Genomic DNA, 23,983 nt, shown 5'->3' with positions numbered 1-23,983 from the left:
ACCGTGTTGTATTTGAAAACTTTTTTCCAATATTTTTTCAAACACAAAGAATATGGCAACGGAAAAATAAAGAAAATAGGAATAGATAATCTACCCATAAGATTTATATTGATTCACCACGTTAAGAAGAGGATACTGCAATTCATTTACACTTAAGAGATTTCACTATAATCACATTTAATTACACACAACGACCGAGACAATATTGTCTTAGACTTCCTTGCCTCACACTAAAAGGCTTCTTTGTCTTACAACCTGAAAAGACTTGCTTGCCTTAAACATTTAGAAACTTGATTTCCTCATATTATAGAACTTTGGAAAAAATTACAACGTGTTGTGTTTAAAACAACTGACATATAATGGTAAACCAAAGAGCACTTGTGTCTTCGTGTTTGTTATTTGCTAATATGATAATATTTTGCAAATCTTAAAAGTATTCATAATATTGTTATGACTCAATATAGTAGATTAGTCGTTGGACTAAAAAATCTTTAATATTTAAAGTTGTCATTTATATTAGATTTGAAAATTCTGAACTCCCATGCGTATTGTCCTTGTCAATCATTTAATCATTGAGAATGAAATAGTTGAAATTATACCGTCTATATATGATTTTTATACTGATATGTATCATTTAAAAATAAAAATAAATAAAGGCGTGGAGTTTAAAATAAAATTTAAAAAAACTATACTTGATTAATCACATCTTATCAACAAAAAAAAGTGTACCTGTCATTTCAGATTATATCAGTCTCCTAGTATAATTATTGTGCCAAGTTCAATACTAGTTGAAACCACTTTCTAAATTTCAAATAATGACTTAACTTCAAACAAGTAGATCATTATGATTAATGATACCATCATACACACACAACTCATCCAACCCCCAAAACTCACAAGAACAATAAGATCTTTTTGCTATACTTAATCAACAGAGAACAATATTATTAGCCATTGAAACTAAAACCTATAACTCCCAAAACTACATGGTGAAACTATTGAAAAAGTTTAACCATAGATCAACAAAATTGCAGCTTAAACGGGTGGCAGTTTGACAACAGTATTGATCCTTCTACTTCTTGGATACAGATACACTAAACTTCCCTTGGAAATAGAATGATCACTTTCATCTTCCTCAAAACAACAAGGTTTATCTTCATCAATTCTTCCCATCTTTCTCAACTCGGTCTGATAACTCATTTTATTTCTATTATACTTACACCCCACGATCCGTTGCCTTTGCCTCCTTTGCATAACCATTTCACTCCCTATAGTATTTCTTATTGGCACTGTTCTATCTCCATTCATCACAAATCTCATTTCATTGATCGGCGCGGTTCTGAAAATCTCTCTCAATGACTGTCTCTCACTACTATTTGTCTTAGCAGTGTCTTCAGGGAGGTGTGAAACGGAAATATGAACAGGTGCAGAGCCAGCAATTCTTCCGGAACAAGCTAATAACCCATTAACGTATAAATCCTTTGCCTTCTTTAGAATTCTTACAGGAGTTGAAATGTAATGCTTAAACTTGCTTTGCTTGTGTGATTCTTTTTTCATGCTTCCCATGATCTGCAGCTGGAATGGAATAGATGCAGCCTGCAGAAGCCTAAATAACGGTGCCGTTTGTTTGTTTGATGAAAACAAGGTACCAATAAATAGTGGTGGTGAATATATAAAAAGTGGACTTTGTTGTGTTAATCTGCTTTGGACTTGCCCCTTCGAGCTAAGGTACATACCGCTTAAGCTTACAAGTTAGGCCGGCAGCAGGGTATAGTGCCTTGAAGGACGGTCAAAAGTGACAGGTTTTTTATCCATTTTCAAAATGAGTTAGTGTAATTCCAATCAATCACTTAAACCATTTTATTTTATTATATTTAATTATTTATTAAATTATTTAAATTTAAGAGGCTTTTAAGATAATTTACTTTATAAATAACTATACTCAACTTTTTGTGATGGGAGATAAGAATTCTCATTAGTTTTATATTTGAATTAAGTGATAAAACAAATGTTTGTTCACTTTCAGGAAAAATCTTACTATTATTATACTATTCAAATCTTACTAACTCTAATTAAACAACTAATAAAACATTTCACGTCCTCAGCCAGCGTTAGAAACTGCAGCTTGCACAATATTTTATATATATATATATATATTGATCTCACCTGATCAGGAGGGCCTTCCACGGTCTTGGTTAATGGGTCGGAGAATGAAATGAGAGGGGGGTGTACCTGCAAGGTGCTCCAATGCTTAAGTCAGAAAAGGTACAGAATGAGGTTATCAGAGTGTGAGTTAGAATACCTGCCCCTTTGCCATGAAAGGGGTATTTATAGTGAGCCCCCAGCGCTGGGCCAAGGCTCCTAATGGGCTGGATTAGCTAGGCCCAAGGAGGAGCTGCCAGGGGACGCGTAAGAAGCGTTAAGACCTAGACCAAAGTCTGCCCCCTGGTCCAACTGCCCCTATCCCTAAGGCGACAATATAGGGGAGTTGGGTGACGTGGTGAGTGGGATGCCGTTAGGGCTCTGCCCGACACAACTGAGGTGCCCGCGACGTGGGTTGACGGTGAGTGGATGGAGATCGTATGAGGAGGACCCGCTCGCTGTCCGACACGTGTTTAAGGGGCCGGGGAGACGTTCGTCGGGCGGACTGTCGTCCACCTGACGTATCCTCGTGGTCGTGTGGACATGGTCGTTTGGATGTGGGCTTGGCGAGCATTGGGCCGTGCCGTGCCTGGGGTCATGGCCCAGTCCGGAACAGGAGCCCCCCAAGTCGAGTCTCTGAGCCAGAGGGATGACTTATGTTTCAACTAAGGGTTCCCCGAGACGATGGGGAAGCTTGATCGTTAGACAGGCGAGGTCGTACCAGACCTATTCATGACCGACCCTTTCTTCGGGAATGTCGGGGATGGAGGTGATCGGTTGATCTGCGCCTTCCTTGTAGTAAACGTGGGTATGACGCGGGGAGGTGGCGTCTTGGTGAGTCGAGGAGAGGGATAGGTGCTCGGGTCGTTTCAGCTTCTCATCTTTGACAGACGTGTCTCAGAATTAGTGGGGTCGCTTCGTTTCGCGTGCAAAGACGGCGTAGGCAGGCTAGGCAATGATGACCTAGCGTGTTGGTCCACGTGCCAAGCCCTATAAAAGGGGGTTGAGTAACTTCATTTCCACTTTTTCTTTTTGCTCACGCGTTCATCGGAGTTCTCCACATTCTCTCTCGTTTGCTCTCTCAACCGTCTGGACCGCCGTCTCCGCCCGTCCTCCTATCTGAACCACCGTCTTCTGCTCGGACACCACCGTACCTTTTCAACTTAACTATGTCAGGTATGGTTTTCCACTGTGACCCATTCTTTTTCCTTGTTGTTTCCTGTCAAACGCATGCTATTTTCGTAGAAATGTGGTTAGGTTTAACTTAGGGACAGTGTAGTGGACTGTAGGTGTATATTAGATGGTAGAAAATAGGGTTGGGATCCTACTGTACCGGGCATAAACTTCATATGCCGGGCAACACTTGCATAGGTTGTATGAAGTTTATGCCCGGTCTCCATAGAATGCGCGGGCCACCGAGTTGAGCACGGTTAGTGTCCGTCGCCGCTACGCCCTTTCACTTGACCTGCGGTGGAAGGGTGGATTTGATACGACGTCGAATTCACTCTTTCTGTCTGCGTTTCAGGTGTTACCGGGCGCTTACGACCGAGGAAGGAAGATTCTGGGTCCTCCACCGACGACGCGACAATCGCTCGTCTCCCTGTCGGGGATGGGAGTGTCCGAGATGGTACCGAACACGCCTCCTCTTCCGGGCAGGTCGACTTCTCCTGGGTTGCGGACGAGCCCTTGGAGGAGGAATCAGACTTCTGTGACGAAGCCATCACTGCTCACGCTATGGTCGAGGCCATAAACCGGGAGGATCCACCGAACTGGTATTGCTGCGCCCCCAAGGAAGAAGACCGCATTTGTCATCATTTCCCGGGGAAGCAGTTCACCATGTATGAATTTGCTTTTCGTGAGGCGGGGATGAGACTGCCCTTCAGCTCCTTCCAGATGTCGGTCTTCAAGTGGCTCCGGCTGGCGCCGTCCCAACTACATCCTAATGCCCTCGCATTTATGCGGGCATTCGAGTTAGTTTGCCAGTTCCTCGGCATTGGTTGCACCCGGGCTCTCTTCTTCCACGTGTTCCATCTCCAGAGGTCCGGTTCCCGTGGCCGCCACAGTTGGGTTTCTTTCAAGCAGCCCGTGCGTCTGTTCAAGACGTACGAGGATTCTGTTCGCCATTTCAAAAGCCGGTGGTACGTGGTGATGCCGATTACCCGGGCTGCCCTTCACTCTCTCTACTACTATCAACGGGAACCCAACGGGGAGGAGACGCTGATGTCGAAGATACCGCTGAGGTGGCAGCGTGATCATTTCGATCTCTCCACAGCGCATTACCGGGTCAAGTACGCGATGCTCGGCGAGGAGGATAGGCTCGCGTACAAGAAGCTGGTCGATTACGTGCAGAGCTTCAGCTTGGCGTTCTGGGCGAATCGACAGGGCGTGCCCTACCTGGATGAGGCCGGGGAGCTAATCACCGAGACGCGTTATATCAATACGAAGGCTCTGCTCGAGTGTGATACCGAGGAGGAAGCTTTGGCGTTATTGAGTAGGCAGACTTTGTTTAGCTTTTTATTTCTGTTTATGACTTCGGTCGCTAACGTTTGTGTGTAATTTATTTGCAGGTGCCATGCCCAATGCTCGTGATCGGGTGCTGAAGCTGGCGAATCAGGTCGGCGCTCCTGACCGGGTGCCCAAGAAGAAGAAGAAAACTGCGGCCCGTGTCTCGGAGACTGCTGGCGATGCCGGGGTCGGTCCCTCGCAGGCGGCGAGCGTGATTCCTTCCTCTCCTCCTCGGCTTAACCCGATCACCATTCCTGATAGCAGTCCGTCGCCAGCGGCTTCTCCCCTCCATAAACGGAAGCGTCCGGTTGGGGCCCTTACCAGGTCGTCTCCAGGAGGTTCGCATGGACCGGGCAGCTATCTTCTGCCTCCCTGCTATGTGGAACGGTCGTTCTTCAAGGCCGAGGAGTCGATTGCTGTGCCTGCGCCTGAGGCCAAGGCTATTCTGGACCAGGATGTTGCTGCCCGGAGGAAAGATCTGGCCAGGGATATTGCTGCCGTCATCCGGGTGATGGAGACGGCCATGGTTCTGACCGACACTTCGGTCTCCACCGCCTCGCTGGAGGAAGCCCTTTTGCAGGTTCGGACAGAGAAGGAAAGACTATCTCAAGATCTGTCGGACTACAAAGAAGAGCATCAGCTGCAGGAAGGGCTGCGCCAGAAGCTGGAGGAGGTGGAAAGGGAGAGGGACCAGTTGAAGGCTGCTAAGGCGAGCCTGGAAGAGCAGGTGGTCGACCATCAGAAGCTGACCGAGGACAACGCCTACCTACGGGCTCAGGTTGAGTCTCTCGAGGGAAAGGTCCGTCCTCTGGCAGATGAGACCGAGGAGGAACGCGCCTTTGGCTCGCGCGGTGAGCTGCTAGGGCATATTCGGACTCTCAACCAAGATCTTGTGGCCTGCTTCAAAGAGGGTTTCGACAATGCTGTCGAGCAGCTCGGGCTTCTGAACCCTGAGTTGGTGACGGAAGGGCCGGCCTATAACTGCTGCGTCCGGGATGGTGAGATCATCTGCCCGTTTGAAGTGGAGGAGGAGCTGGGGGGAGAAGAAGAAGAAGAGGATGAAGAGGAGCTCCGAGCGGAGTCTTAGTTTATATGTTTTTCTTACCATGGCCTGCGTGCCTTATGTATTTTGGCCTTCGGGCGTTGTGATATGGCCTTCGGGCGTACTTGGCTTCGGCCACTCTTATCGTTTTTAATGCATGAATATTTTCGTTATCATTCATTGTGCTCGTTTGTGTCTGATACTTGTTTGTATGAATTCGTACTCTGCTCGACTTTGTTAATCTCCTCGGTTTAGGGAACCGACGAAGTGTCGGGCTTTGTGCCCGTGGGTATCGAAGCCCGGGTCCGTTGTTCGAACCCTGGTCCCGAGGCTTGGGTCCTCCCATCGCGAGCTGGGTGCCCTGCCAGTCTTGGTACTTCGACGTTGAGCCTTGGTCAAGATCCCAACCTTCGGGGAGGGTTGTGTTTGTTATGTGACCCCGGATCGTTCCCGGGTCTCGTGGTTCCTCCCTGGGGTTTTGGGGACGAAGAGCGTGGTCGTACCTGCCACGTCTCCCCGTGGTGTATTTAGCTGTAATATTGTCTAAGTTTTTCTGCGTTCCATGGTCGAGCGAGTTGTTCTCCTTGTAGGTTTTCTAGGTAATAGGCCCCGTTGCTCGTTTTGTCGCGGACGCGGTAAGGGCCTTCCCAGTTGGCCGCCAGTTTGCCCTCTCTCGGGTTTTTCTGGTTTCTTCTGAGGACCAGGGTGCCGACCTGGAACTCCCTTTTTATGACTTTCGCGTCATGGCGTAGTGCTATCTTTTGTTTGAGGGTTGTTTCCCGGAGAGCTGCTTCGGAACGTATCTCCTCGACTAGGTCGAGCTCGGCTCTAAGGGTTTCATCGTTCATTTCCTCGTCTAGGGGCTCCTCTGTCCTCCTCGTTGGCGTCCGTATCTCCACCGGGATGACTGCCTCGGTGCCGTAAGTTAGTCGGAACGGGGTTTCCCCGGTGGTAGAATGTGGTGTCGTGCGGTAGGCCCATAGGACGCTATGTAGCTCCTCGACCCATGCCCTCTTTGCCTCGCCGAGTCTGCGTTTGAGGCCACGTAAGATTACCCTGTTGGCCGCCTCTGCCTGCCCGTTCGTCTGCGGATGCTCGACAGACGTGAAATGTTGTGTGGTGCCCAGGCTGGCGATGAAGTCCTGGAATCCTCCGTCCGTGAACTGTGTCCCGTTGTCTGTGACAAGTGCCTGGGGTATACCGAACCGAGCGAGGATGTTGCGTTTGAAGAACCGGAGAATGTTCTGCGCGGTTATTTTAGCCAGTGCCTCCGCCTCGATCCATTTGGTGAAGTAATCCACCCCGACGATGAGGTATTTACTCTGATATGATCCGGTGACGAAGGGTCCGAGGATGTCCATGCCCCACCACGCGAAGGGCCATGGGGAAGACAGTGATTTGAGGTCGTTCGGGGGTGCGAGGTGCATGTCGGCATGTCGTTGGCATTTGTCACATCTTTTGACGTGCTCTTTCGAATCGTTTTGCAGGGTCGGCCAGTAGTAGCCTGCTCGAAGGGCTTTTCGTGCGAGCGATCGTCCGCCGAGGTGTTGAGCGTTAATTCCCCGGTGTATCTCTCCAAGTATGTCGGGGACTTTCTCTTCCTCGACGCATTTGAGTAGTGGGATGGAGAATCCTCTCCGGTAGAGTTTGCCTTCGAGGAGTACGTACGAGCATGCGCGTCGTTTGACAGTGGTCGCCTCTTTCGGGTCAGCCGGGAGTTCGTCTCGTGTGAGGTAATTGTAGATGGGTGTCATCCAACAGTGGGCATCTCCAATAGCGTTGACCTCGAGTGGAGGCGGTAGTTTGTCGATGCTGGGCCGCGGGAGAATTTCTTGGATTACTGATTTATTCCCACCCTTTTTCCTCGTGCTGGCTAGTTTCGAGAGAACGTCTGCTCGTGTGTTGTGCTCGCGGGGTATGTGTTGAACTTCCCATTTTTCAAATCTATCAAGTTTTTCTTTGACGAGGGACAAGTACCCGAGGAGGTTGTCGTTCTTGGTTTGGTATTCTCCTCGCACTTGTGAGGCCACGAGCTGGGAGTCGGTGGATATTTTTACCTCTTTTGCTCCCAGGTCCTCGGCTAACCTCAGGCCTGCGAGGAAGGCTTCGTATTCGGCTTGGTTGTTTGATGTTGGGAACGCTAGCGCTAACGATACCTCTATCAGGATCCCTTCTTCATTTTCGAGGATGATCCCGGCCCCGCTGCCTGATGTGCTAGAGGCGCCATCGACGAAGATCGTCCATTTGTGGGCGCTTTCTGCTGGAGTCGGGCAGTGGGTCATCTCCGCGACGAAGTCGGCCAGCGCCTGAGCTTTCAAGGCTTTCCTACTTTCGTATTGTATGTCGAATTCGGAGAGTTCTAGTGACCACTTGAGCATCCTCCCGGCCATATCCGGGCGCCCGAGCAGCTGTTTGATTGGCTGATCGGTCCTCACCTTTATCGTGTGTGCGAGGAAATAATATCGTAGTCTCCTCGCTGCGTTGATGAGGGCCAGGGCGACCTTTTCGATTTGCTGATATCGGAGCTCGGGACCTTGGAGTGCTTTACTCGTAAAATAGATGGGCTTTTGTCCTTCGTCGGTTTCTCTTATTAGAACGGCGCTGACGGCCTCGGTCGCCACGGATAGGTACAAGTATAGGGTTTCCTTTTCTGATGGCCGTGACAAGACCGGGGGTTGGGACAGAACCTTCTTTAGATGGAGTAGCGCTTGCTCGCATTCGTCGGTCCAGTCGAAGGTAGCCTCTTTGCGAAGGAGTCTGAAGAATGGCAATGCGTGCTGGGCGGACTTGGCGATGAAACGGGAGAGTGAGGCGAGCACTCCATTGAGTGACTGGATCGATTTTTTGGTTTTCGGGGTCGGAAACTCCGAGAATGCCCGGCATTTGTCGGGGTTGGCCTCGATCCCTCTTTCGGTGAGATAGAAACCGAGGAACTTGCCTGCCCGGACTCCGAACGTGCATTTCTCGGGGTTGAACCTCATTTTACACTGTCTCGCCTGTTTGAATACCTTCGTAAGGTGTCGAGCATGGGTTATTTCCTCGTGTGATTTGACGATCATGTCGTCCATGTATACTTCGAGCATGTCCCCTATTTCGTCCTTGAAGACTTTGTTCATCATGCGTTGGTATGTAGCGCCAGCGTTCTTGAGCCCGAACGGCATCACGTTGTAATAGTAGTTGCCCGTTGGGGTCATGAACGCTGTGTGTTTCTTGTCCGCGGGCGACATAGGGATCTGGTTGTATCCACTATATGCGTCCATGAAGGACAAGAGTTTAAAACCTGCAGAGTTGTCAACGAGCGAGTCTATATTAGGGAGGGGGAAAGCATCTTTCGGGCAAGCCCTATTAAGATCAGTATAATCAACACACATACGCCATTTTCCATTATTTTTCTTAACGAGGACTACATTAGAGAGCCAGGTTGTGTACTGGGCTTCAGAAATAAAATTTGCCTCTAAGAGGTCTTTTACAGCTCGCTCGGCAGCCTCTGCCTTTTCGGGCGATTGCTTGCGTCTACGCTGTGCTATGGGCTTGGCTGCCCGGTCTACAGCTAGCTTATGACACGCGATCTCGGGGTCCAGCCCGGGCATTTCTGCGGCATTCCACGCAAAGAGGTCGGAGTTCTCTTTGAGGCATGCTACTAGCTCTTCTCTTGTTTCCTCGGGTAGTCCCTTACCTATCTTCACCGTCCTTTCCGGATCGTCCCCAAGAGGAATGAGTTCGAACTCCCCGTCGGGGATTGGTCGGACCGGGTGTTCGAGAGAGCGTTCCTTGGGGAACCTCCCCTCTTCGGTCTCGTCCAGCCCGACGCGACAGTCGAGGTCGATGGCGTTGACTCCTCGGGCGGGATCCTCGGTCTTGAGTTTTTTGTTGTTGCAGTTGCTCTTCGTGCTGACTACGGCCTGTCCTTTTACTGCGGCGTCGTAGCATCGCCGGGCTGCTTCGATGTCACCATGGATGGTGACCACACGTCCCAATTTGGTGTAGTATTTCATCTTCAGGTGGACGGTGGATGGGACCGCAGTGAGTTCGGCCAGTGTCGGGCGTCCAAAGATGCAATTGTAGAGAGACGGACAGTCTACGACCAGGAATTGGATTTTGACTTCCCTGGCCGTTTCTTGTTCGCCGAAAGTGACGAGGAGCTCAACATATCCCCACGGTCTGGTTGTTGCTCCGTTGAATCCTTGGAGATCTGATCCGACGTAGGGGGCTAAGTTGGTCTTGTCTAGCTTCAGAGTCTTGAAGAGGTGGACGTACATGATATCCACTGAGTTGCCTTCGTCGACCAGGATGCGTCGTACGTCGAATCGGGCCATCTTTGCTCTAATCAATAGTGGGATGGCCGAGTTCGGGGATCCGCCCGGGAGTTCCTCCAGGAAGAAGGATATTGGGTTGGATTTTCCCCGGTATTTTGTCAATGTCGCTTTCTGCTCGGGGGCAGTCAGTAGGAGTTCGTCGAACTTGCGTTTGACGGAGAGGGCCGCGGATTCCCCGTTAGTTCCTCCTCCTGATATCACCAGTGTGGTAGGGAAGTCTTCCCAGGGGCTGAGTGCAGTGATCTTGCCCTCGGGCAATGGTTCGGGGGGGAAGAAATCTTCCGGTCGTGACACGCAGAGGGCCACTTGATAGGGAGAGTTGTCGGGGGGTGTGTTTTCCCGGGGTCTCTTCTTCTCTGGCTCGTCGTGTCTGGGAGCTTCGTTCTTCCTCGTGTACTGCTTCAGGTGCCCTTCTTGGATTAAAATTTCAATCGCATCTTTCAGGTGGACGCAGTCTTCGGTCACGTGCCCGTGACTTCTGTGGAACCGGCAGTACTTTGATTTGTCGGTGTGGGGCTTTGGTGCAGACGGTTTTGGGAACCTGACCCTGCCCTGCTTAAATTCAGAGTTGATACATTCTGCGAGGATACGCTCTCGAGGAGCTGTCAGTAAGGTGTACTCGCTATATCTGCCCGCGGGGCCTCTTCCTTCCCGGAGCTCGCGAGGTCTTTCTTCTCTTCGTCTGTCTCCGTTGCGACGGGAAATGCTCGTGTCCTCGCGTTTTGAGTGCTCGGTCTCCCCAGCGTTACGTCCGCTGCGGGCATTGTGTGCCACCTGCTTTTCCTCGTATCTGATGTAGGCCTGGGCTTTATGCAGGAGCTCGTTTAAGGTGCGGGGAGGCTCGATCCCTACGGCTCTGCTAAGTTCACTGCCGGGTAAGAGACCTCTCTCGAGGAGATACTTCTTCATGTGCTCGGTGGTATCTACCTCGACAGCTTCCTGGTTGAATCGCTCGATGTATGAGCGCAGTGTTTCATTCTTCTTCTGCACTATGGCTTCAAGGGTCGCCTCAGTCTTGGGGTGACGACGGGAAGCTGTAAAGTGCCGGGTGAACATGGACCTCATGACTCTCCATGACGTAATGGACTCAGGGGCCAAGCTTTTGTACCAGGCCATGGCCCCTTTCCTGAGGGTCGTTGAGAACAGTCGGCATTTGAGGTGCCCGGTTATATCATTGCGGTAGTCGAGCATCGCGTTGACGTTGTCGACGTGATCGTCGGGATCAGTAGTCCCGTCGTACACAGCTAGGTTTGGCGGTTTCTCCATGCCTTTAGGGAGCGGGGCTTCCATTATTGCCCGAGATAGGGGGCAATGCAAATCTTCCTCGTCGCTCCTTAAGGGAGACAGTTCGTTGTTGTCGGGGCTGTGCCCGCGCCTTGGTGATGTTCTCGCTCGACCACCGTCACGATGGGCGCGTGCCCTGCTGGCGTGGGGTTCGGGAGAGCGACGTCCTCGCTTCTTCGTTGGCTCCGGACGTTGTTGTATCCTACTCACCGGCTGGGGCCGGGCCTCTTGTCGTTCGGCTTCGAGGGCCATGATTCGTTCGTGCTGCTGGTGGAGCATAGAACCGGCCTGATTGAGGGCATTCACCATGGCAATCATTACGGCGTCTCCTTCAACGGGAACGGGAATGGGATGAAATGTCTCTGCCCCTAAATTGTGGGCGTGAGAGACATCTCCGTTGTTTTGGGGCTCTGGAGACGGGGTGGATGGATGACCGTCCCGAACGTCCGCTTCATGGGATGGGGGGCCGTCGTCCATGTTGTAGTTGACGAGGGGACGGCTGTGATCGCTATGTTGTTCTCCGGCCATGTTGGAAGGACAGAAACAAATGAGCTTTTGATCCTCGTTTGATGAAGATGGGGATAGCTAGTCCCCACAGTCGGCGCCACTGATCTCACCTGATCAGGAGGGCCTTCCACGGTCTTGGTTAATGGGCCGGAGAATGAAATGAGAGGGGGGTGTACCTGCAAGGTGCTCCAATGCTTAAGTCAGAAAAGGTACAGAATGAGGTTATCAGAGTGTGAGTTAGAATACCTGCCCCTTTGCCATGAAAGGGGTATTTATAGTGAGCCCCCAGCGCTGGGCCAAGGCTCCTAATGGGCTGGATTAGCTAGGCCCAAGGAGGAGCTGCCAGGGGACGCGTAAGAAGCGTTAAGACCTAGACCAAAGTCTGCCCCCTGGTCCAACTGCCCCTATCCCTAAGGCGACAATATAGGGGAGTTGGGTGACGTGGTGAGTGGGATGCCGTTAGGGCTCTGCCCGACACAACTGAGGTGCCCGCGACGTGGGTTGACGGTGAGTGGATGGAGATCGTATGAGGAGGACCCGCTCGCTGTCCGACACGTGTTTAAGGGGCCGGGGAGACGTTCGTCGGGCGGACTGTCGTCCACCTGACGTATCCTCGTGGTCGTGTGGACATGGTCGTTTGGATGTGGGCTTGGCGAGCATTGGGCCGTGCCGTGCCTGGGGTCATGGCCCAGTCCGGAACATATATATATATATATATATATATATATATATATATATATATATATATATATATATATATATATATTGTTCCGGACTGGGCCATGACCCCAGGCACGGCACGGTCCAATGCTCGCCAAGCCCACATCCAAACGACCATGTCCACACGACCACGAGGATACGTCAGGTGGACGACAGTCCGCCCGACGAACGTCTCCCCGGCCCCTTAAACACGTGTCGGACAGCGAGCGGGTCCTCCTCATACGATCTCCATCCACTCACCGTCAACCCACGTCGCGGGCACCTCAGTTGTGTCGGGCAGAGCCCTAACGGCATCCCACTCACCACGTCACCCAACTCCCCTATATTGTCGCCTTAGGGATAGGGGCAGTTGGACCAGGGGGCAGACTTTGGTCTAGGTCTTAACGCTTCTTACGCGTCCCCTGGCAGCTCCTCCTTGGGCCTAGCTAATCCAGCCCATTAGGAGCCTTGGCCCAGCGCTGGGGGCTCACTATAAATACCCCTTTCATGGCAAAGGGGCAGGTATTCTAACTCACACTCTGATAACCTCATTCTGTACCTTTTCTGACTTAAGCATTGGAGCACCTTGCAGGTACACCCCCCTCTCATTTCATTCTCCGGCCCATTAACCAAGACCGTGGAAGGCCCTCCTGATCAGGTGAGATCAGTGGCGCCGTCTGTGGGAACTAGCTATCCCCATCTTCATCAAACGAGGATCAAAAGCTCATTTGTTTCTGTCCTTCCAACATGGCCGGAGAACAACGTAGCGATCACAGCCGTCCCCTCGTCAACTACAACATGGACGACGGCCCCCCATCCCATGAAGCGGACGTTCGGGACGGTCATCCATCCACCCCGTCTCCAGAGCCCCAAAACAACGGAGATGTCTCTCACGCCCACAATTTAGGGGCAGAGACATTTCATCCCATTCCCGTTCCCGTTGAAGGAGACGCCGTAATGATTGCCATGGTGAATGCCCTCAATCAGGCCGGTTCTATGCTCCACCAGCAGCACGAACGAATCATGGCCCTCGAAGCCGAACGACAAGAGGCCCGGCCCCAGCCGGTGAGTAGGATACAACAACGTCCGGAGCCAACGAAGAAGCGAGGACGTCGCTCTCCCGAACCCCACGCCAGCAGGGCACGCGCCCATCGTGACGGTGGTCGAGCGAGAACATCACCAAGGCGCGGGCACAGCCCCGACAACAACGAACTGTCTCCCTTAAGGAGCGACGAGGAAGATTTGCATTGCCCCCTATCTCGGGCAATAATGGAAGCCCCGCTCCCCAAAGGCATGGAGAAACCGCCAAACCTAGCTGTGTACGACGGGACTACAGATCCCGACGATCACGTCGACAACGTCAACGCGATGCTCGACTACCGCAATGATATAACCGGGCACCTCAAATGCCGACTGTTCTCAACGACCCTCAGGAAAGGGGCCATGGCCTGGTACAAAAGCTTGGCCCCTGAGTCCATTACGTCATGGAGAGTCATGAGGTCCATGTTCACCCGGCACTTTACAGCTTCCCGTCGTCACCCCAAGACTGAGGCGGCCCTTGAAGCCATAGTGCAGAAGAAGAATGAAACACTGCGCTCATACATCGAGCGATTCAACCAGGAAGCTGTCGAGGTAGATACCACCGAGCACATGAAGAAGTATCTCCTCGAGAGAGGTCTCTTACCCGGCAGTGAACTTAGCAGAGCCGTAGGGATCGAGCCTCCCCGCACCTTAAACGAGCTCCTGCATAAAGCCCAGGCCTACATCAGATACGAGGAAAAGCAGGTGGCACACAATGCCCGCAGCGGACGTAACGCTGGGGAGACCGAGCACTCAAAACGCGAGGACACGAGCATTTCCCGTCGCAACGGAGACAGACGAAGAGAAGAAAGACCTCGCGAGCTCCGGGAAGGAAGAGGCCCCGCGGGCAGATATAGCGAGTACACCTTACTGACAGCTCCTCGAGAGCGTATCCTCGCAGAATGTATCAACTCTGAATTTAAGCAGGGCAGGGTCAGGTTCCCAAAACCGTCTGCACCAAAGCCCCACACCGACAAATCAAAGTACTGCCGGTTCCACAGAAGTCACGGGCACGTGACCGAAGACTGCGTCCACCTGAAAGATGCGATTGAAATTTTAATCCAAGAAGGGCACCTGAAGCAGTACACGAGGAAGAACGAAGCTCCCAGACACGACGAGCCAGAGAAGAAGAGACCCCGGGAAAACACACCCCCCGACAACTCTCCCTATCAAGTGGCCCTCTGCGTGTCACGACCGGAAGATTTCTTCCCCCCCGAACCATTGCCCGAGGGCAAGATCACTGCACTCAGCCCCTGGGAAGACTTCCCTACCACACTGGTGATATCAGGAGGAGGAACTAACGGGGAATCCGCGGCCCTCTCCGTCAAACGCAAGTTCGACGAACTCCTACTGACTGCCCCCGAGCAGAAAGCGACATTGACAAAATACCGGGGAAAATCCAACCCAATATCCTTCTTCCTGGAGGAACTCCCGGGCGGATCCCCGAACTCGGCCATCCCACTATTGATTAGAGCAAAGATGGCCCGATTCGACGTACGACGCATCCTGGTCGACGAAGGCAGCTCAGTGGATATCATGTACGTCCACCTCTTCAAGACTCTGAAGCTAGACAAGACCAACTTAGCCCCCTACGTCGGATCAGATCTCCAAGGATTCAACGGAGCAACAACCAGACCGTGGGGATATGTTGAGCTCCTCGTCACTTTCGGCGAACAAGAAACGGCCAGGGAAGTCAAAATCCAATTCCTGGTCGTAGACTGTCCGTCTCTCTACAATTGCATCTTTGGACGCCCGACACTGGCCGAACTCACTGCGGTCCCATCCACCGTCCACCTGAAGATGAAATACTACACCAAATTGGGACGTGTGGTCACCATCCATGGTGACATCGAAGCAGCCCGGCGATGCTACGACGCCGCAGTAAAAGGACAGGCCGTAGTCAGCACGAAGAGCAACTGCAACAACAAAAAACTCAAGACCGAGGATCCCGCCCGAGGAGTCAACGCCATCGACCTCGACTGTCGCGTCGGGCTGGACGAGACCGAAGAGGGGAGGTTCCCCAAGGAACGCTCTCTCGAACACCCGGTCCGACCAATCCCCGACGGGGAGTTCGAACTCATTCCTCTTGGGGACGATCCGGAAAGGACGGTGAAGATAGGTAAGGGACTACCCGAGGAAACAAGAGAAGAGCTAGTAGCATGCCTCAAAGAGAACTCCGACCTCTTCGCGTGGAATGCCGCAGAAATGCCCGGGCTGGACCCCGAGATCGCGTGTCATAAGCTAGCTGTAGACCGGGCAGCCAAGCCCATAGCACAGCGTAGACGCAAGCAATCGCCCGAAAAGGCAGAGGCTGCCGAGCGAGCTGTAAAAGACCTCTTAGAGGCAAATTTTATTTCTGAAGCCCAGTACACAACCTGGCTCTCTAATGTAGTCCTCGTTAAGAAAAATAATGGAAAATGGCGTATGTGTGTTGATTATACTGATCTTAATAGGGCTTGCCCGAAAGATGCTTTCCCCCTCCCTAATATAGACTCGCTCGTTGACAACTCTGCAGGTTTTAAACTCTTGTCCTTCATGGACGCATATAGTGGATACAACCAGATCCCTATGTCGCCCGCGGACAAGAAACACACAGCGTTCATGACCCCAACGGGCAACTACTATTACAACGTGATGCCGTTCGGGCTCAAGAACGCTGGCGCTACATACCAACGCATGATGAACAAAGTCTTCAAGGACGAAATAGGGGACATGCTCGAAGTATACATGGACGACATGATCGTCAAATCACACGAGGAAATAACCCATGCTCGACACCTTACGAAGGTATTCAAACAGGCGAGACAGTGTAAAATGAGGTTCAACCCCGAGAAATGCACGTTCGGAGTCCGGGCAGGCAAGTTCCTCGGTTTCTATCTCACCGAAAGAGGGATCGAGGCCAACCCCGACAAATGCCGGGCATTCTCGGAGTTTCCGACCCCGAAAACCAAAAAATCGATCCAGTCACTCAATGGAGTGCTCGCCTCACTCTCCCGTTTCATCGCCAAGTCCGCCCAGCACGCATTGCCATTCTTCAGACTCCTTCGCAAAGAGGCTACCTTCGACTGGACCGACGAATGCGAGCAAGCGCTACTCCATCTAAAGAAGGTTCTGTCCCAACCCCCGGTCTTGTCACGGCCATCAGAAAAGGAAACCCTATACTTGTACCTATCCGTGGCGACCGAGGCCGTCAGCGCCGTTCTAATAAGAGAAACCGACGAAGGACAAAAGCCCATCTATTTTACGAGTAAAGCACTCCAAGGTCCCGAGCTCCGATATCAGCAAATCGAAAAGGTCGCCCTGGCCCTCATCAACGCAGCGAGGAGACTACGATATTATTTCCTCGCACACACGATAAAGGTGAGGACCGATCAGCCAATCAAACAGCTGCTCGGGCGCCCGGATATGGCCGGGAGGATGCTCAAGTGGTCACTAGAACTCTCCGAATTCGACATACAATACGAAAGTAGGAAAGCCTTGAAAGCTCAGGCGCTGGCCGACTTCGTCGCGGAGATGACCCACTGCCCGACTCCAGCAGAAAGCGCCCACAAATGGACGATCTTCGTCGATGGCGCCTCTAGCACATCAGGCAGCGGGGCCGGGATCATCCTCGAAAATGAAGAAGGGATCCTGATAGAGGTATCGTTAGCGCTAGCGTTCCCAACATCAAACAACCAAGCCGAATACGAAGCCTTCCTCGCAGGCCTGAGGTTAGCCGAGGACCTGGGAGCAAAAGAGGTAAAAATATCCACCGACTCCCAGCTCGTGGCCTCACAAGTGCGAGGAGAATACCAAACCAAGAACGACAACCTCCTCGGGTACTTGTCCCTCGTCAAAGAAAAACTTGATAGATTTGAAAAATGGGAAGTTCAACACATACCCCGCGAGCACAACACACGAGCAGACGTTCTCTCGAAACTAGCCAGCACGAGGAAAAAGGGTGGGAATAAATCAGTAATCCAAGAAATTCTCCCGCGGCCCAGCATCGACAAACTACCGCCTCCACTCGAGGTCAACGCTATTGGAGATGCCCACTGTTGGATGACACCCATCTACAATTACCTCACACGAGACGAACTCCCGGCTGACCCGAAAGAGGCGACCACTGTCAAACGACGCGCATGCTCGTACGTACTCCTCGAAGGCAAACTCTACCGGAGAGGATTCTCCATCCCACTACTCAAATGCGTCGAGGAAGAGAAAGTCCCCGACATACTTGGAGAGATACACCGGGGAATTAACGCTCAACACCTCGGCGGACGATCGCTCGCACGAAAAGCCCTTCGAGCAGGCTACTACTGGCCGACCCTGCAAAACGATTCGAAAGAGCACGTCAAAAGATGTGACAAATGCCAACGACATGCCGACATGCACCTCGCACCCCCGAACGACCTCAAATCACTGTCTTCCCCATGGCCCTTCGCGTGGTGGGGCATGGACATCCTCGGACCCTTCGTCACCGGATCATATCAGAGTAAATACCTCATCGTCGGGGTGGATTACTTCACCAAATGGATCGAGGCGGAGGCACTGGCTAAAATAACCGCGCAGAACATTCTCCGGTTCTTCAAACGCAACATCCTCGCTCGGTTCGGTATACCCCAGGCACTTGTCACAGACAACGGGACACAGTTCACGGACGGAGGATTCCAGGACTTCATCGCCAGCCTGGGCACCACACAACATTTCACGTCTGTCGAGCATCCGCAGACGAACGGGCAGGCAGAGGCGGCCAACAGGGTAATCTTACGTGGCCTCAAACGCAGACTCGGCGAGGCAAAGAGGGCATGGGTCGAGGAGCTACATAGCGTCCTATGGGCCTACCGCACGACACCACATTCTACCACCGGGGAAACCCCGTTCCGACTAACTTACGGCACCGAGGCAGTCATCCCGGTGGAGATACGGACGCCAACGAGGAGGACAGAGGAGCCCCTAGACGAGGAAATGAACGATGAAACCCTTAGAGCCGAGCTCGACCTAGTCGAGGAGATACGTTCCGAAGCAGCTCTCCGGGAAACAACCCTCAAACAAAAGATAGCACTACGCCATGACGCGAAAGTCATAAAAAGGGAGTTCCAGGTCGGCACCCTGGTCCTCAGAAGAAACCAGAAAAACCCGAGAGAGGGCAAACTGGCGGCCAACTGGGAAGGCCCTTACCGCGTCCGCGACAAAACGAGCAACGGGGCCTATTACCTAGAAAACCTACAAGGAGAACAACTCGCTCGACCATGGAACGCAGAAAAACTTAGACAATATTACAGCTAAATACACCACGGGGAGACGTGGCAGGTACGACCACGCTCTTCGTCCCCAAAACCCCAGGGAGGAACCACGAGACCCGGGAACGATCCGGGGTCACATAACAAACACAACCCTCCCCGACGGTTGGGATCTTGACCAAGGCTCAACGTCGAAGTACCAAGACTGGCAGGGCACCCAGCTCGCGATGGGAGGACCCAAGCCTCGGGACCAGGGTTCGAACAACGGACCCGGGCTTCGATACCCACGGGCACAAAGCCCGACACTTCGTCGGTTCCCTAAACCGAGGAGATTAACAAAGTCGAGCAGAGTACGAATTCATACAAACAAGTATCAGACACAAACGAGCACAATGAATGATAACGAAAATATTCATGCATTAAAAACGATAAGAGTGGCCGAAGCCAAGTACGCCCGAAGGCCATATCACAACGCCCGAAGGCCAAAATACATAAGGCACGCAGGCCATGGTAAGAAAAACATATAAACTAAGACTCCGCTCGGAGCTCCTCTTCATCCTCTTCTTCTTCTTCTCCCCCCAGCTCCTCCTCCACTTCAAACGGGCAGATGATCTCACCATCCCGGACGCAGCAGTTATAGGCCGACCCTTCCGTCACCAACTCAGGGTTCAGAAGCCCGAGCTGCTCGACAGCATTGTCGAAACCCTCTTTGAAGCAGGCCACAAGATCTTGGTTGAGAGTCCGAATATGCCCTAGCAGCTCACCGCGCGAGCCAAAGGCGCGTTCCTCCTCGGTCTCATCTGCCAGAGGACGGACCTTTCCCTCGAGAGACTCAACCTGAGCCCGTAGGTAGGCGTTGTCCTCGGTCAGCTTCTGATGGTCGACCACCTGCTCTTCCAGGCTCGCCTTAGCAGCCTTCAACTGGTCCCTCTCCCTTTCCACCTCCTCCAGCTTCTGGCGCAGCCCTTCCTGCAGCTGATGCTCTTCTTTGTAGTCCGACAGATCTTGAGATAGTCTTTCCTTCTCTGTCCGAACCTGCAAAAGGGCTTCCTCCAGCGAGGCGGTGGAGACCGAAGTGTCGGTCAGAACCATGGCCGTCTCCATCACCCGGATGACGGCAGCAATATCCCTGGCCAGATCTTTCCTCCGGGCAGCAACATCCTGGTCCAGAATAGCCTTGGCCTCAGGCGCAGGCACAGCAATCGACTCCTCGGCCTTGAAGAACGACCGTTCCACATAGCAGGGAGGCAGAAGATAGCTGCCCGGTCCATGCGAACCTCCTGGAGACGACCTGGTAAGGGCCCCAACCGGACGCTTCCGTTTATGGAGGGGAGAAGCCGCTGGCGACGGACTGCTATCAGGAATGGTGATCGGGTTAAGCCGAGGAGGAGAGGAAGGAATCACGCTCGCCGCCTGCGAGGGACCGACCCCGGCATCGCCAGCAGTCTCCGAGACACGGGCCGCAGTTTTCTTCTTCTTCTTGGGCACCCGGTCAGGAGCGCCGACCTGATTCGCCAGCTTCAGCACCCGATCACGAGCATTGGGCATGGCACCTGCAAATAAATTACACACAAACGTTAGCGACCGAAGTCATAAACAGAAATAAAAAGCTAAACAAAGTCTGCCTACTCAATAACGCCAGAGCTTCCTCCTCGGTATCACACTCGAGCAGAGCCTTCGTATTGATATAACGCGTCTCGGTGATTAGCTCCCCGGCCTCATCCAGGTAGGGCACGCCCTGTCGATTCGCCCAGAACGCCAAGCTGAAGCTCTGCACGTAATCGACCAGCTTCTTGTACGCGAGCCTATCCTCCTCGCCGAGCATCGCGTACTTGACCCGGTAATGCGCTGTGGAGAGATCGAAATGATCACGCTGCCACCTCAGCGGTATCTTCGACATCAGCGTCTCCTCCCCGTTGGGTTCCCGTTGATAGTAGTAGAGAGAGTGAAGGGCAGCCCGGGTAATCGGCATCACCACGTACCACCGGCTTTTGAAATGGCGAACAGAATCCTCGTACGTCTTGAACAGACGCACGGGCTGCTTGAAAGAAACCCAACTGTGGCGGCCACGGGAACCGGACCTCTGGAGATGGAACACGTGGAAGAAGAGAGCCCGGGTGCAACCAATGCCGAGGAACTGGCAAACTAACTCGAATGCCCGCATAAATGCGAGGGCATTAGGATGTAGTTGGGACGGCGCCAGCCGGAGCCACTTGAAGACCGACATCTGGAAGGAGCTGAAGGGCAGTCTCATCCCCGCCTCACGAAAAGCAAATTCATACATGGTGAACTGCTTCCCCGGGAAATGATGACAAATGCGGTCTTCTTCCTTGGGGGCGCAGCAATACCAGTTCGGTGGATCCTCCCGGTTTATGGCCTCGACCATAGCGTGAGCAGTGATGGCTTCGTCACAGAAGTCTGATTCCTCCTCCAAGGGCTCGTCCGCAACCCAGGAGAAGTCGACCTGCCCGGAAGAGGAGGCGTGTTCGGTACCATCTCGGACACTCCCATCCCCGACAGGGAGACGAGCGATTGTCGCGTCGTCGGTGGAGGACCCAGAATCTTCCTTCCTCGGTCGTAAGCGCCCGGTAACACCTGAAACGCAGACAGAAAGAGTGAATTCGACGTCGTATCAAATCCACCCTTCCACCGCAGGTCAAGTGAAAGGGCGTAGCGGCGACGGACACTAACCGTGCTCAACTCGGTGGCCCGCGCATTCTATGGAGACCGGGCATAAACTTCATACAACCTATGCAAGTGTTGCCCGGCATATGAAGTTTATGCCCGGTACAGTAGGATCCCAACCCTATTTTCTACCATCTAATATACACCTACAGTCCACTACACTGTCCCTAAGTTAAACCTAACCACATTTCTACGAAAATAGCATGCGTTTGACAGGAAACAACAAGGAAAAAGAATGGGTCACAGTGGAAAACCATACCTGACATAGTTAAGTTGAAAAGGTACGGTGGTGTCCGAGCAGAAGACGGTGGTTCAGATAGGAGGACGGGCGGAGACGGCGGTCCAGACGGTTGAGAGAGCAAACGAGAGAGAATGTGGAGAACTCCGATGAACGCGTGAGCAAAAAGAAAAAGTGGAAATGAAGTTACTCAACCCCCTTTTATAGGGCTTGGCACGTGGACCAACACGCTAGGTCATCATTGCCTAGCCTGCCTACGCCGTCTTTGCACGCGAAACGAAGCGACCCCACTAATTCTGAGACACGTCTGTCAAAGATGAGAAGCTGAAACGACCCGAGCACCTATCCCTCTCCTCGACTCACCAAGACGCCACCTCCCCGCGTCATACCCACGTTTACTACAAGGAAGGCGCAGATCAACCGATCACCTCCATCCCCGACATTCCCGAAGAAAGGGTCGGTCATGAATAGGTCTGGTACGACCTCGCCTGTCTAACGATCAAGCTTCCCCATCGTCTCGGGGAACCCTTAGTTGAAACATAAGTCATCCCTCTGGCTCAGAGACTCGACTTGGGGGGCTCCTGTTCCGGACTGGGCCATGACCCCAGGCACGGCACGGCCCAATGCTCGCCAAGCCCACATCCAAACGACCATGTCCACACGACCACGAGGATACGTCAGGTGGACGACAGTCCGCCCGACGAACGTCTCCCCGGCCCCTTAAACACGTGTCGGACAGCGAGCGGGTCCTCCTCATACGATCTCCATCCACTCACCGTCAACCCACGTCGCGGGCACCTCAGTTGTGTCGGGCAGAGCCCTAACGGCATCCCACTCACCACGTCACCCAACTCCCCTATATTGTCGCCTTAGGGATAGGGGCAGTTGGACCAGGGGGCAGACTTTGGTCTAGGTCTTAACGCTTCTTACGCGTCCCCTGGCAGCTCCTCCTTGGGCCTAGCTAATCCAGCCCATTAGGAGCCTTGGCCCAGCGCTGGGGGCTCACTATAAATACCCCTTTCATGGCAAAGGGGCAGGTATTCTAACTCACACTCTGATAACCTCATTCTGTACCTTTTCTGACTTAAGCATTGGAGCACCTTGCAGGTACACCCCCCTCTCATTTCATTCTCCGGCCCATTAACCAAGACCGTGGAAGGCCCTCCTGATCAGGTGAGATCATATATATATATATATATATATATATATATATATATATATATATATATATATATATATATATAAAAGCCAGCTTGTGCATCTTTTAAAATGACAAAATCAAGAATCGGTAGTTTATGTTGCACATTAACAAAACTAGGTGGTTGGATTTGTCGAGGGAAATTGTAATTCAACTGCATGGAATTGGTTACTACGAGAATGTAATAGATTATAGCTCAAAGAGAAACGATCGGTAATCGATTATATTTTGTTTGTAATCAGTTACACTTGTTGTAATTTGGCCAATAATCGGTTACTGTCGGACTGTAATCGGTTACAGCCGTAAATTTTTCTGTTTTTGTGTTTTTTATTTATACCTTAATCAATGTAATTGTATATATATATATATCTCTTGGGTGTCTCAATAATGATATGATCCTCGTTTTTCACTCTCAATAATTAATCTCTCATTCTCTCCCTCTCCACATTGAAAATCATAATTCTTGTGGTTCATTGTCCCAAGATTTGGCATCAAGAGTCTGGTTCAACCCATCGAACACTTAGAATGCAAAATGCTTTTCATTTTCAATGAACTAATCTCTGTGAATCTCCCAATTCTCGATGCGAAGAATTACGTCAAGTGGTGCAAGTAAATGAAGGTGTTGTTTGGTTACAGGATGTTTTTGAAATGATCAAGAACAATCTTATTCCACTTGTAGAAGGTGAAACAATTGCACAAAGGGCTTCTCATAAGAAAGAGAAGACAAAATATTACAAGGCGTTGTATCTGATTCATCAATGTGTTGATGTAGATAATTTTGAAAAGGTTGGTGATTGCACAACCTCAAAAGAAGCTTGGGAAGTCTTGGAGAAAAGTTATGCAAGAGTTGATAAGGCAAATGTGTTGAGGTTACAAACTCATATGAGGCAACTAAAGTTGATTCAAATAGAAGAAAAGGAAACAATTAGTGAATTCAATACGAGAATTGCAAGAATGGTGAACCAAGCAAAGGTGTGTGGAGAAACGATCACGGAGCAGTATGTGGTTGCAAAAATCTTACGTTCTTTGACGCCGAGATTTGTGTATGTAGTATTTGCATCGATG

At 51.7% G+C, this 23,983-nt stretch overlaps 3 protein-coding genes across 3 annotated transcripts; 1 reads left to right on the top strand and 2 right to left on the bottom strand.

Annotated features, from left to right (window-relative positions):
- Window positions 1-785: 785 nt before the first annotated feature.
- On the bottom strand, window positions 786-1,704 carry LOC127076849 (uncharacterized). Its single transcript, XM_051018639.1, has one exon. It carries the CDS (start codon window positions 1,564-1,566, stop codon window positions 1,036-1,038), a length of 531 nt encoding a protein of 176 aa, XP_050874596.1. The 5' UTR covers window positions 1,567-1,704; the 3' UTR covers window positions 786-1,035.
- A 4,512-nt stretch (window positions 1,705-6,216) lies between these two features.
- Window positions 6,217-11,817, bottom strand: LOC127138223 (uncharacterized). Its single transcript, XM_051064614.1, has 2 exons — window positions 8,125-11,817; window positions 6,217-6,879 (listed from the first exon to the last, which is right to left on the bottom strand). The coding sequence occupies exons 1-2, from the start codon at window positions 11,815-11,817 to the stop codon at window positions 6,217-6,219; spliced, it is 4,356 nt and encodes a 1,451-aa protein (XP_050920571.1).
- Window positions 11,818-13,242: 1,425 nt separating this feature from the next.
- Window positions 13,243-18,843, top strand: LOC127138222 (uncharacterized). Its single transcript, XM_051064613.1, has 2 exons — window positions 13,243-16,935; window positions 18,181-18,843. Exons 1-2 carry the CDS (start codon window positions 13,243-13,245, stop codon window positions 18,841-18,843), a joined length of 4,356 nt encoding a protein of 1,451 aa, XP_050920570.1.
- The last annotated feature ends 5,140 nt before the right edge of the window (window positions 18,844-23,983 follow it).

The sequence above is a fragment of the Lathyrus oleraceus genome, chromosome 4, assembly GCF_024323335.1.
Source record: "Lathyrus oleraceus cultivar Zhongwan6 chromosome 4, CAAS_Psat_ZW6_1.0, whole genome shotgun sequence".
NCBI classification, from domain to species: Eukaryota; Viridiplantae; Streptophyta; class Magnoliopsida; order Fabales; family Fabaceae; genus Lathyrus; species Lathyrus oleraceus.
Note: the sequence above shows the minus strand (reverse complement) of the source record. Positions and strands in the feature narration are given on the sequence as shown.

Excerpts from the sequence above, each read along its gene's own strand:
- LOC127138223 (XM_051064614.1), bottom strand. The coding sequence starts at position 11,817 with ATGGCCGGAGAACAACATAGCGATCACAGCCGTCCCCTCGTCAACTAC. Across the intron at positions 6,880-8,124 it reads TCCTCGCACACACGATAAAG|GCACTTGTCACAGACAACGG; the intron begins GTGAGGACCGAT and ends GGTATACCCCAG.
- LOC127076849 (XM_051018639.1), bottom strand. The coding sequence starts at position 1,566 with ATGGGAAGCATGAAAAAAGAATCACACAAGCAAAGCAAGTTTAAGCAT.
- LOC127138222 (XM_051064613.1), top strand. The coding sequence starts at position 13,243 with ATGGCCGGAGAACAACGTAGCGATCACAGCCGTCCCCTCGTCAACTAC. Across the intron at positions 16,936-18,180 it reads TCCTCGCACACACGATAAAG|GCACTTGTCACAGACAACGG; the intron begins GTGAGGACCGAT and ends GGTATACCCCAG.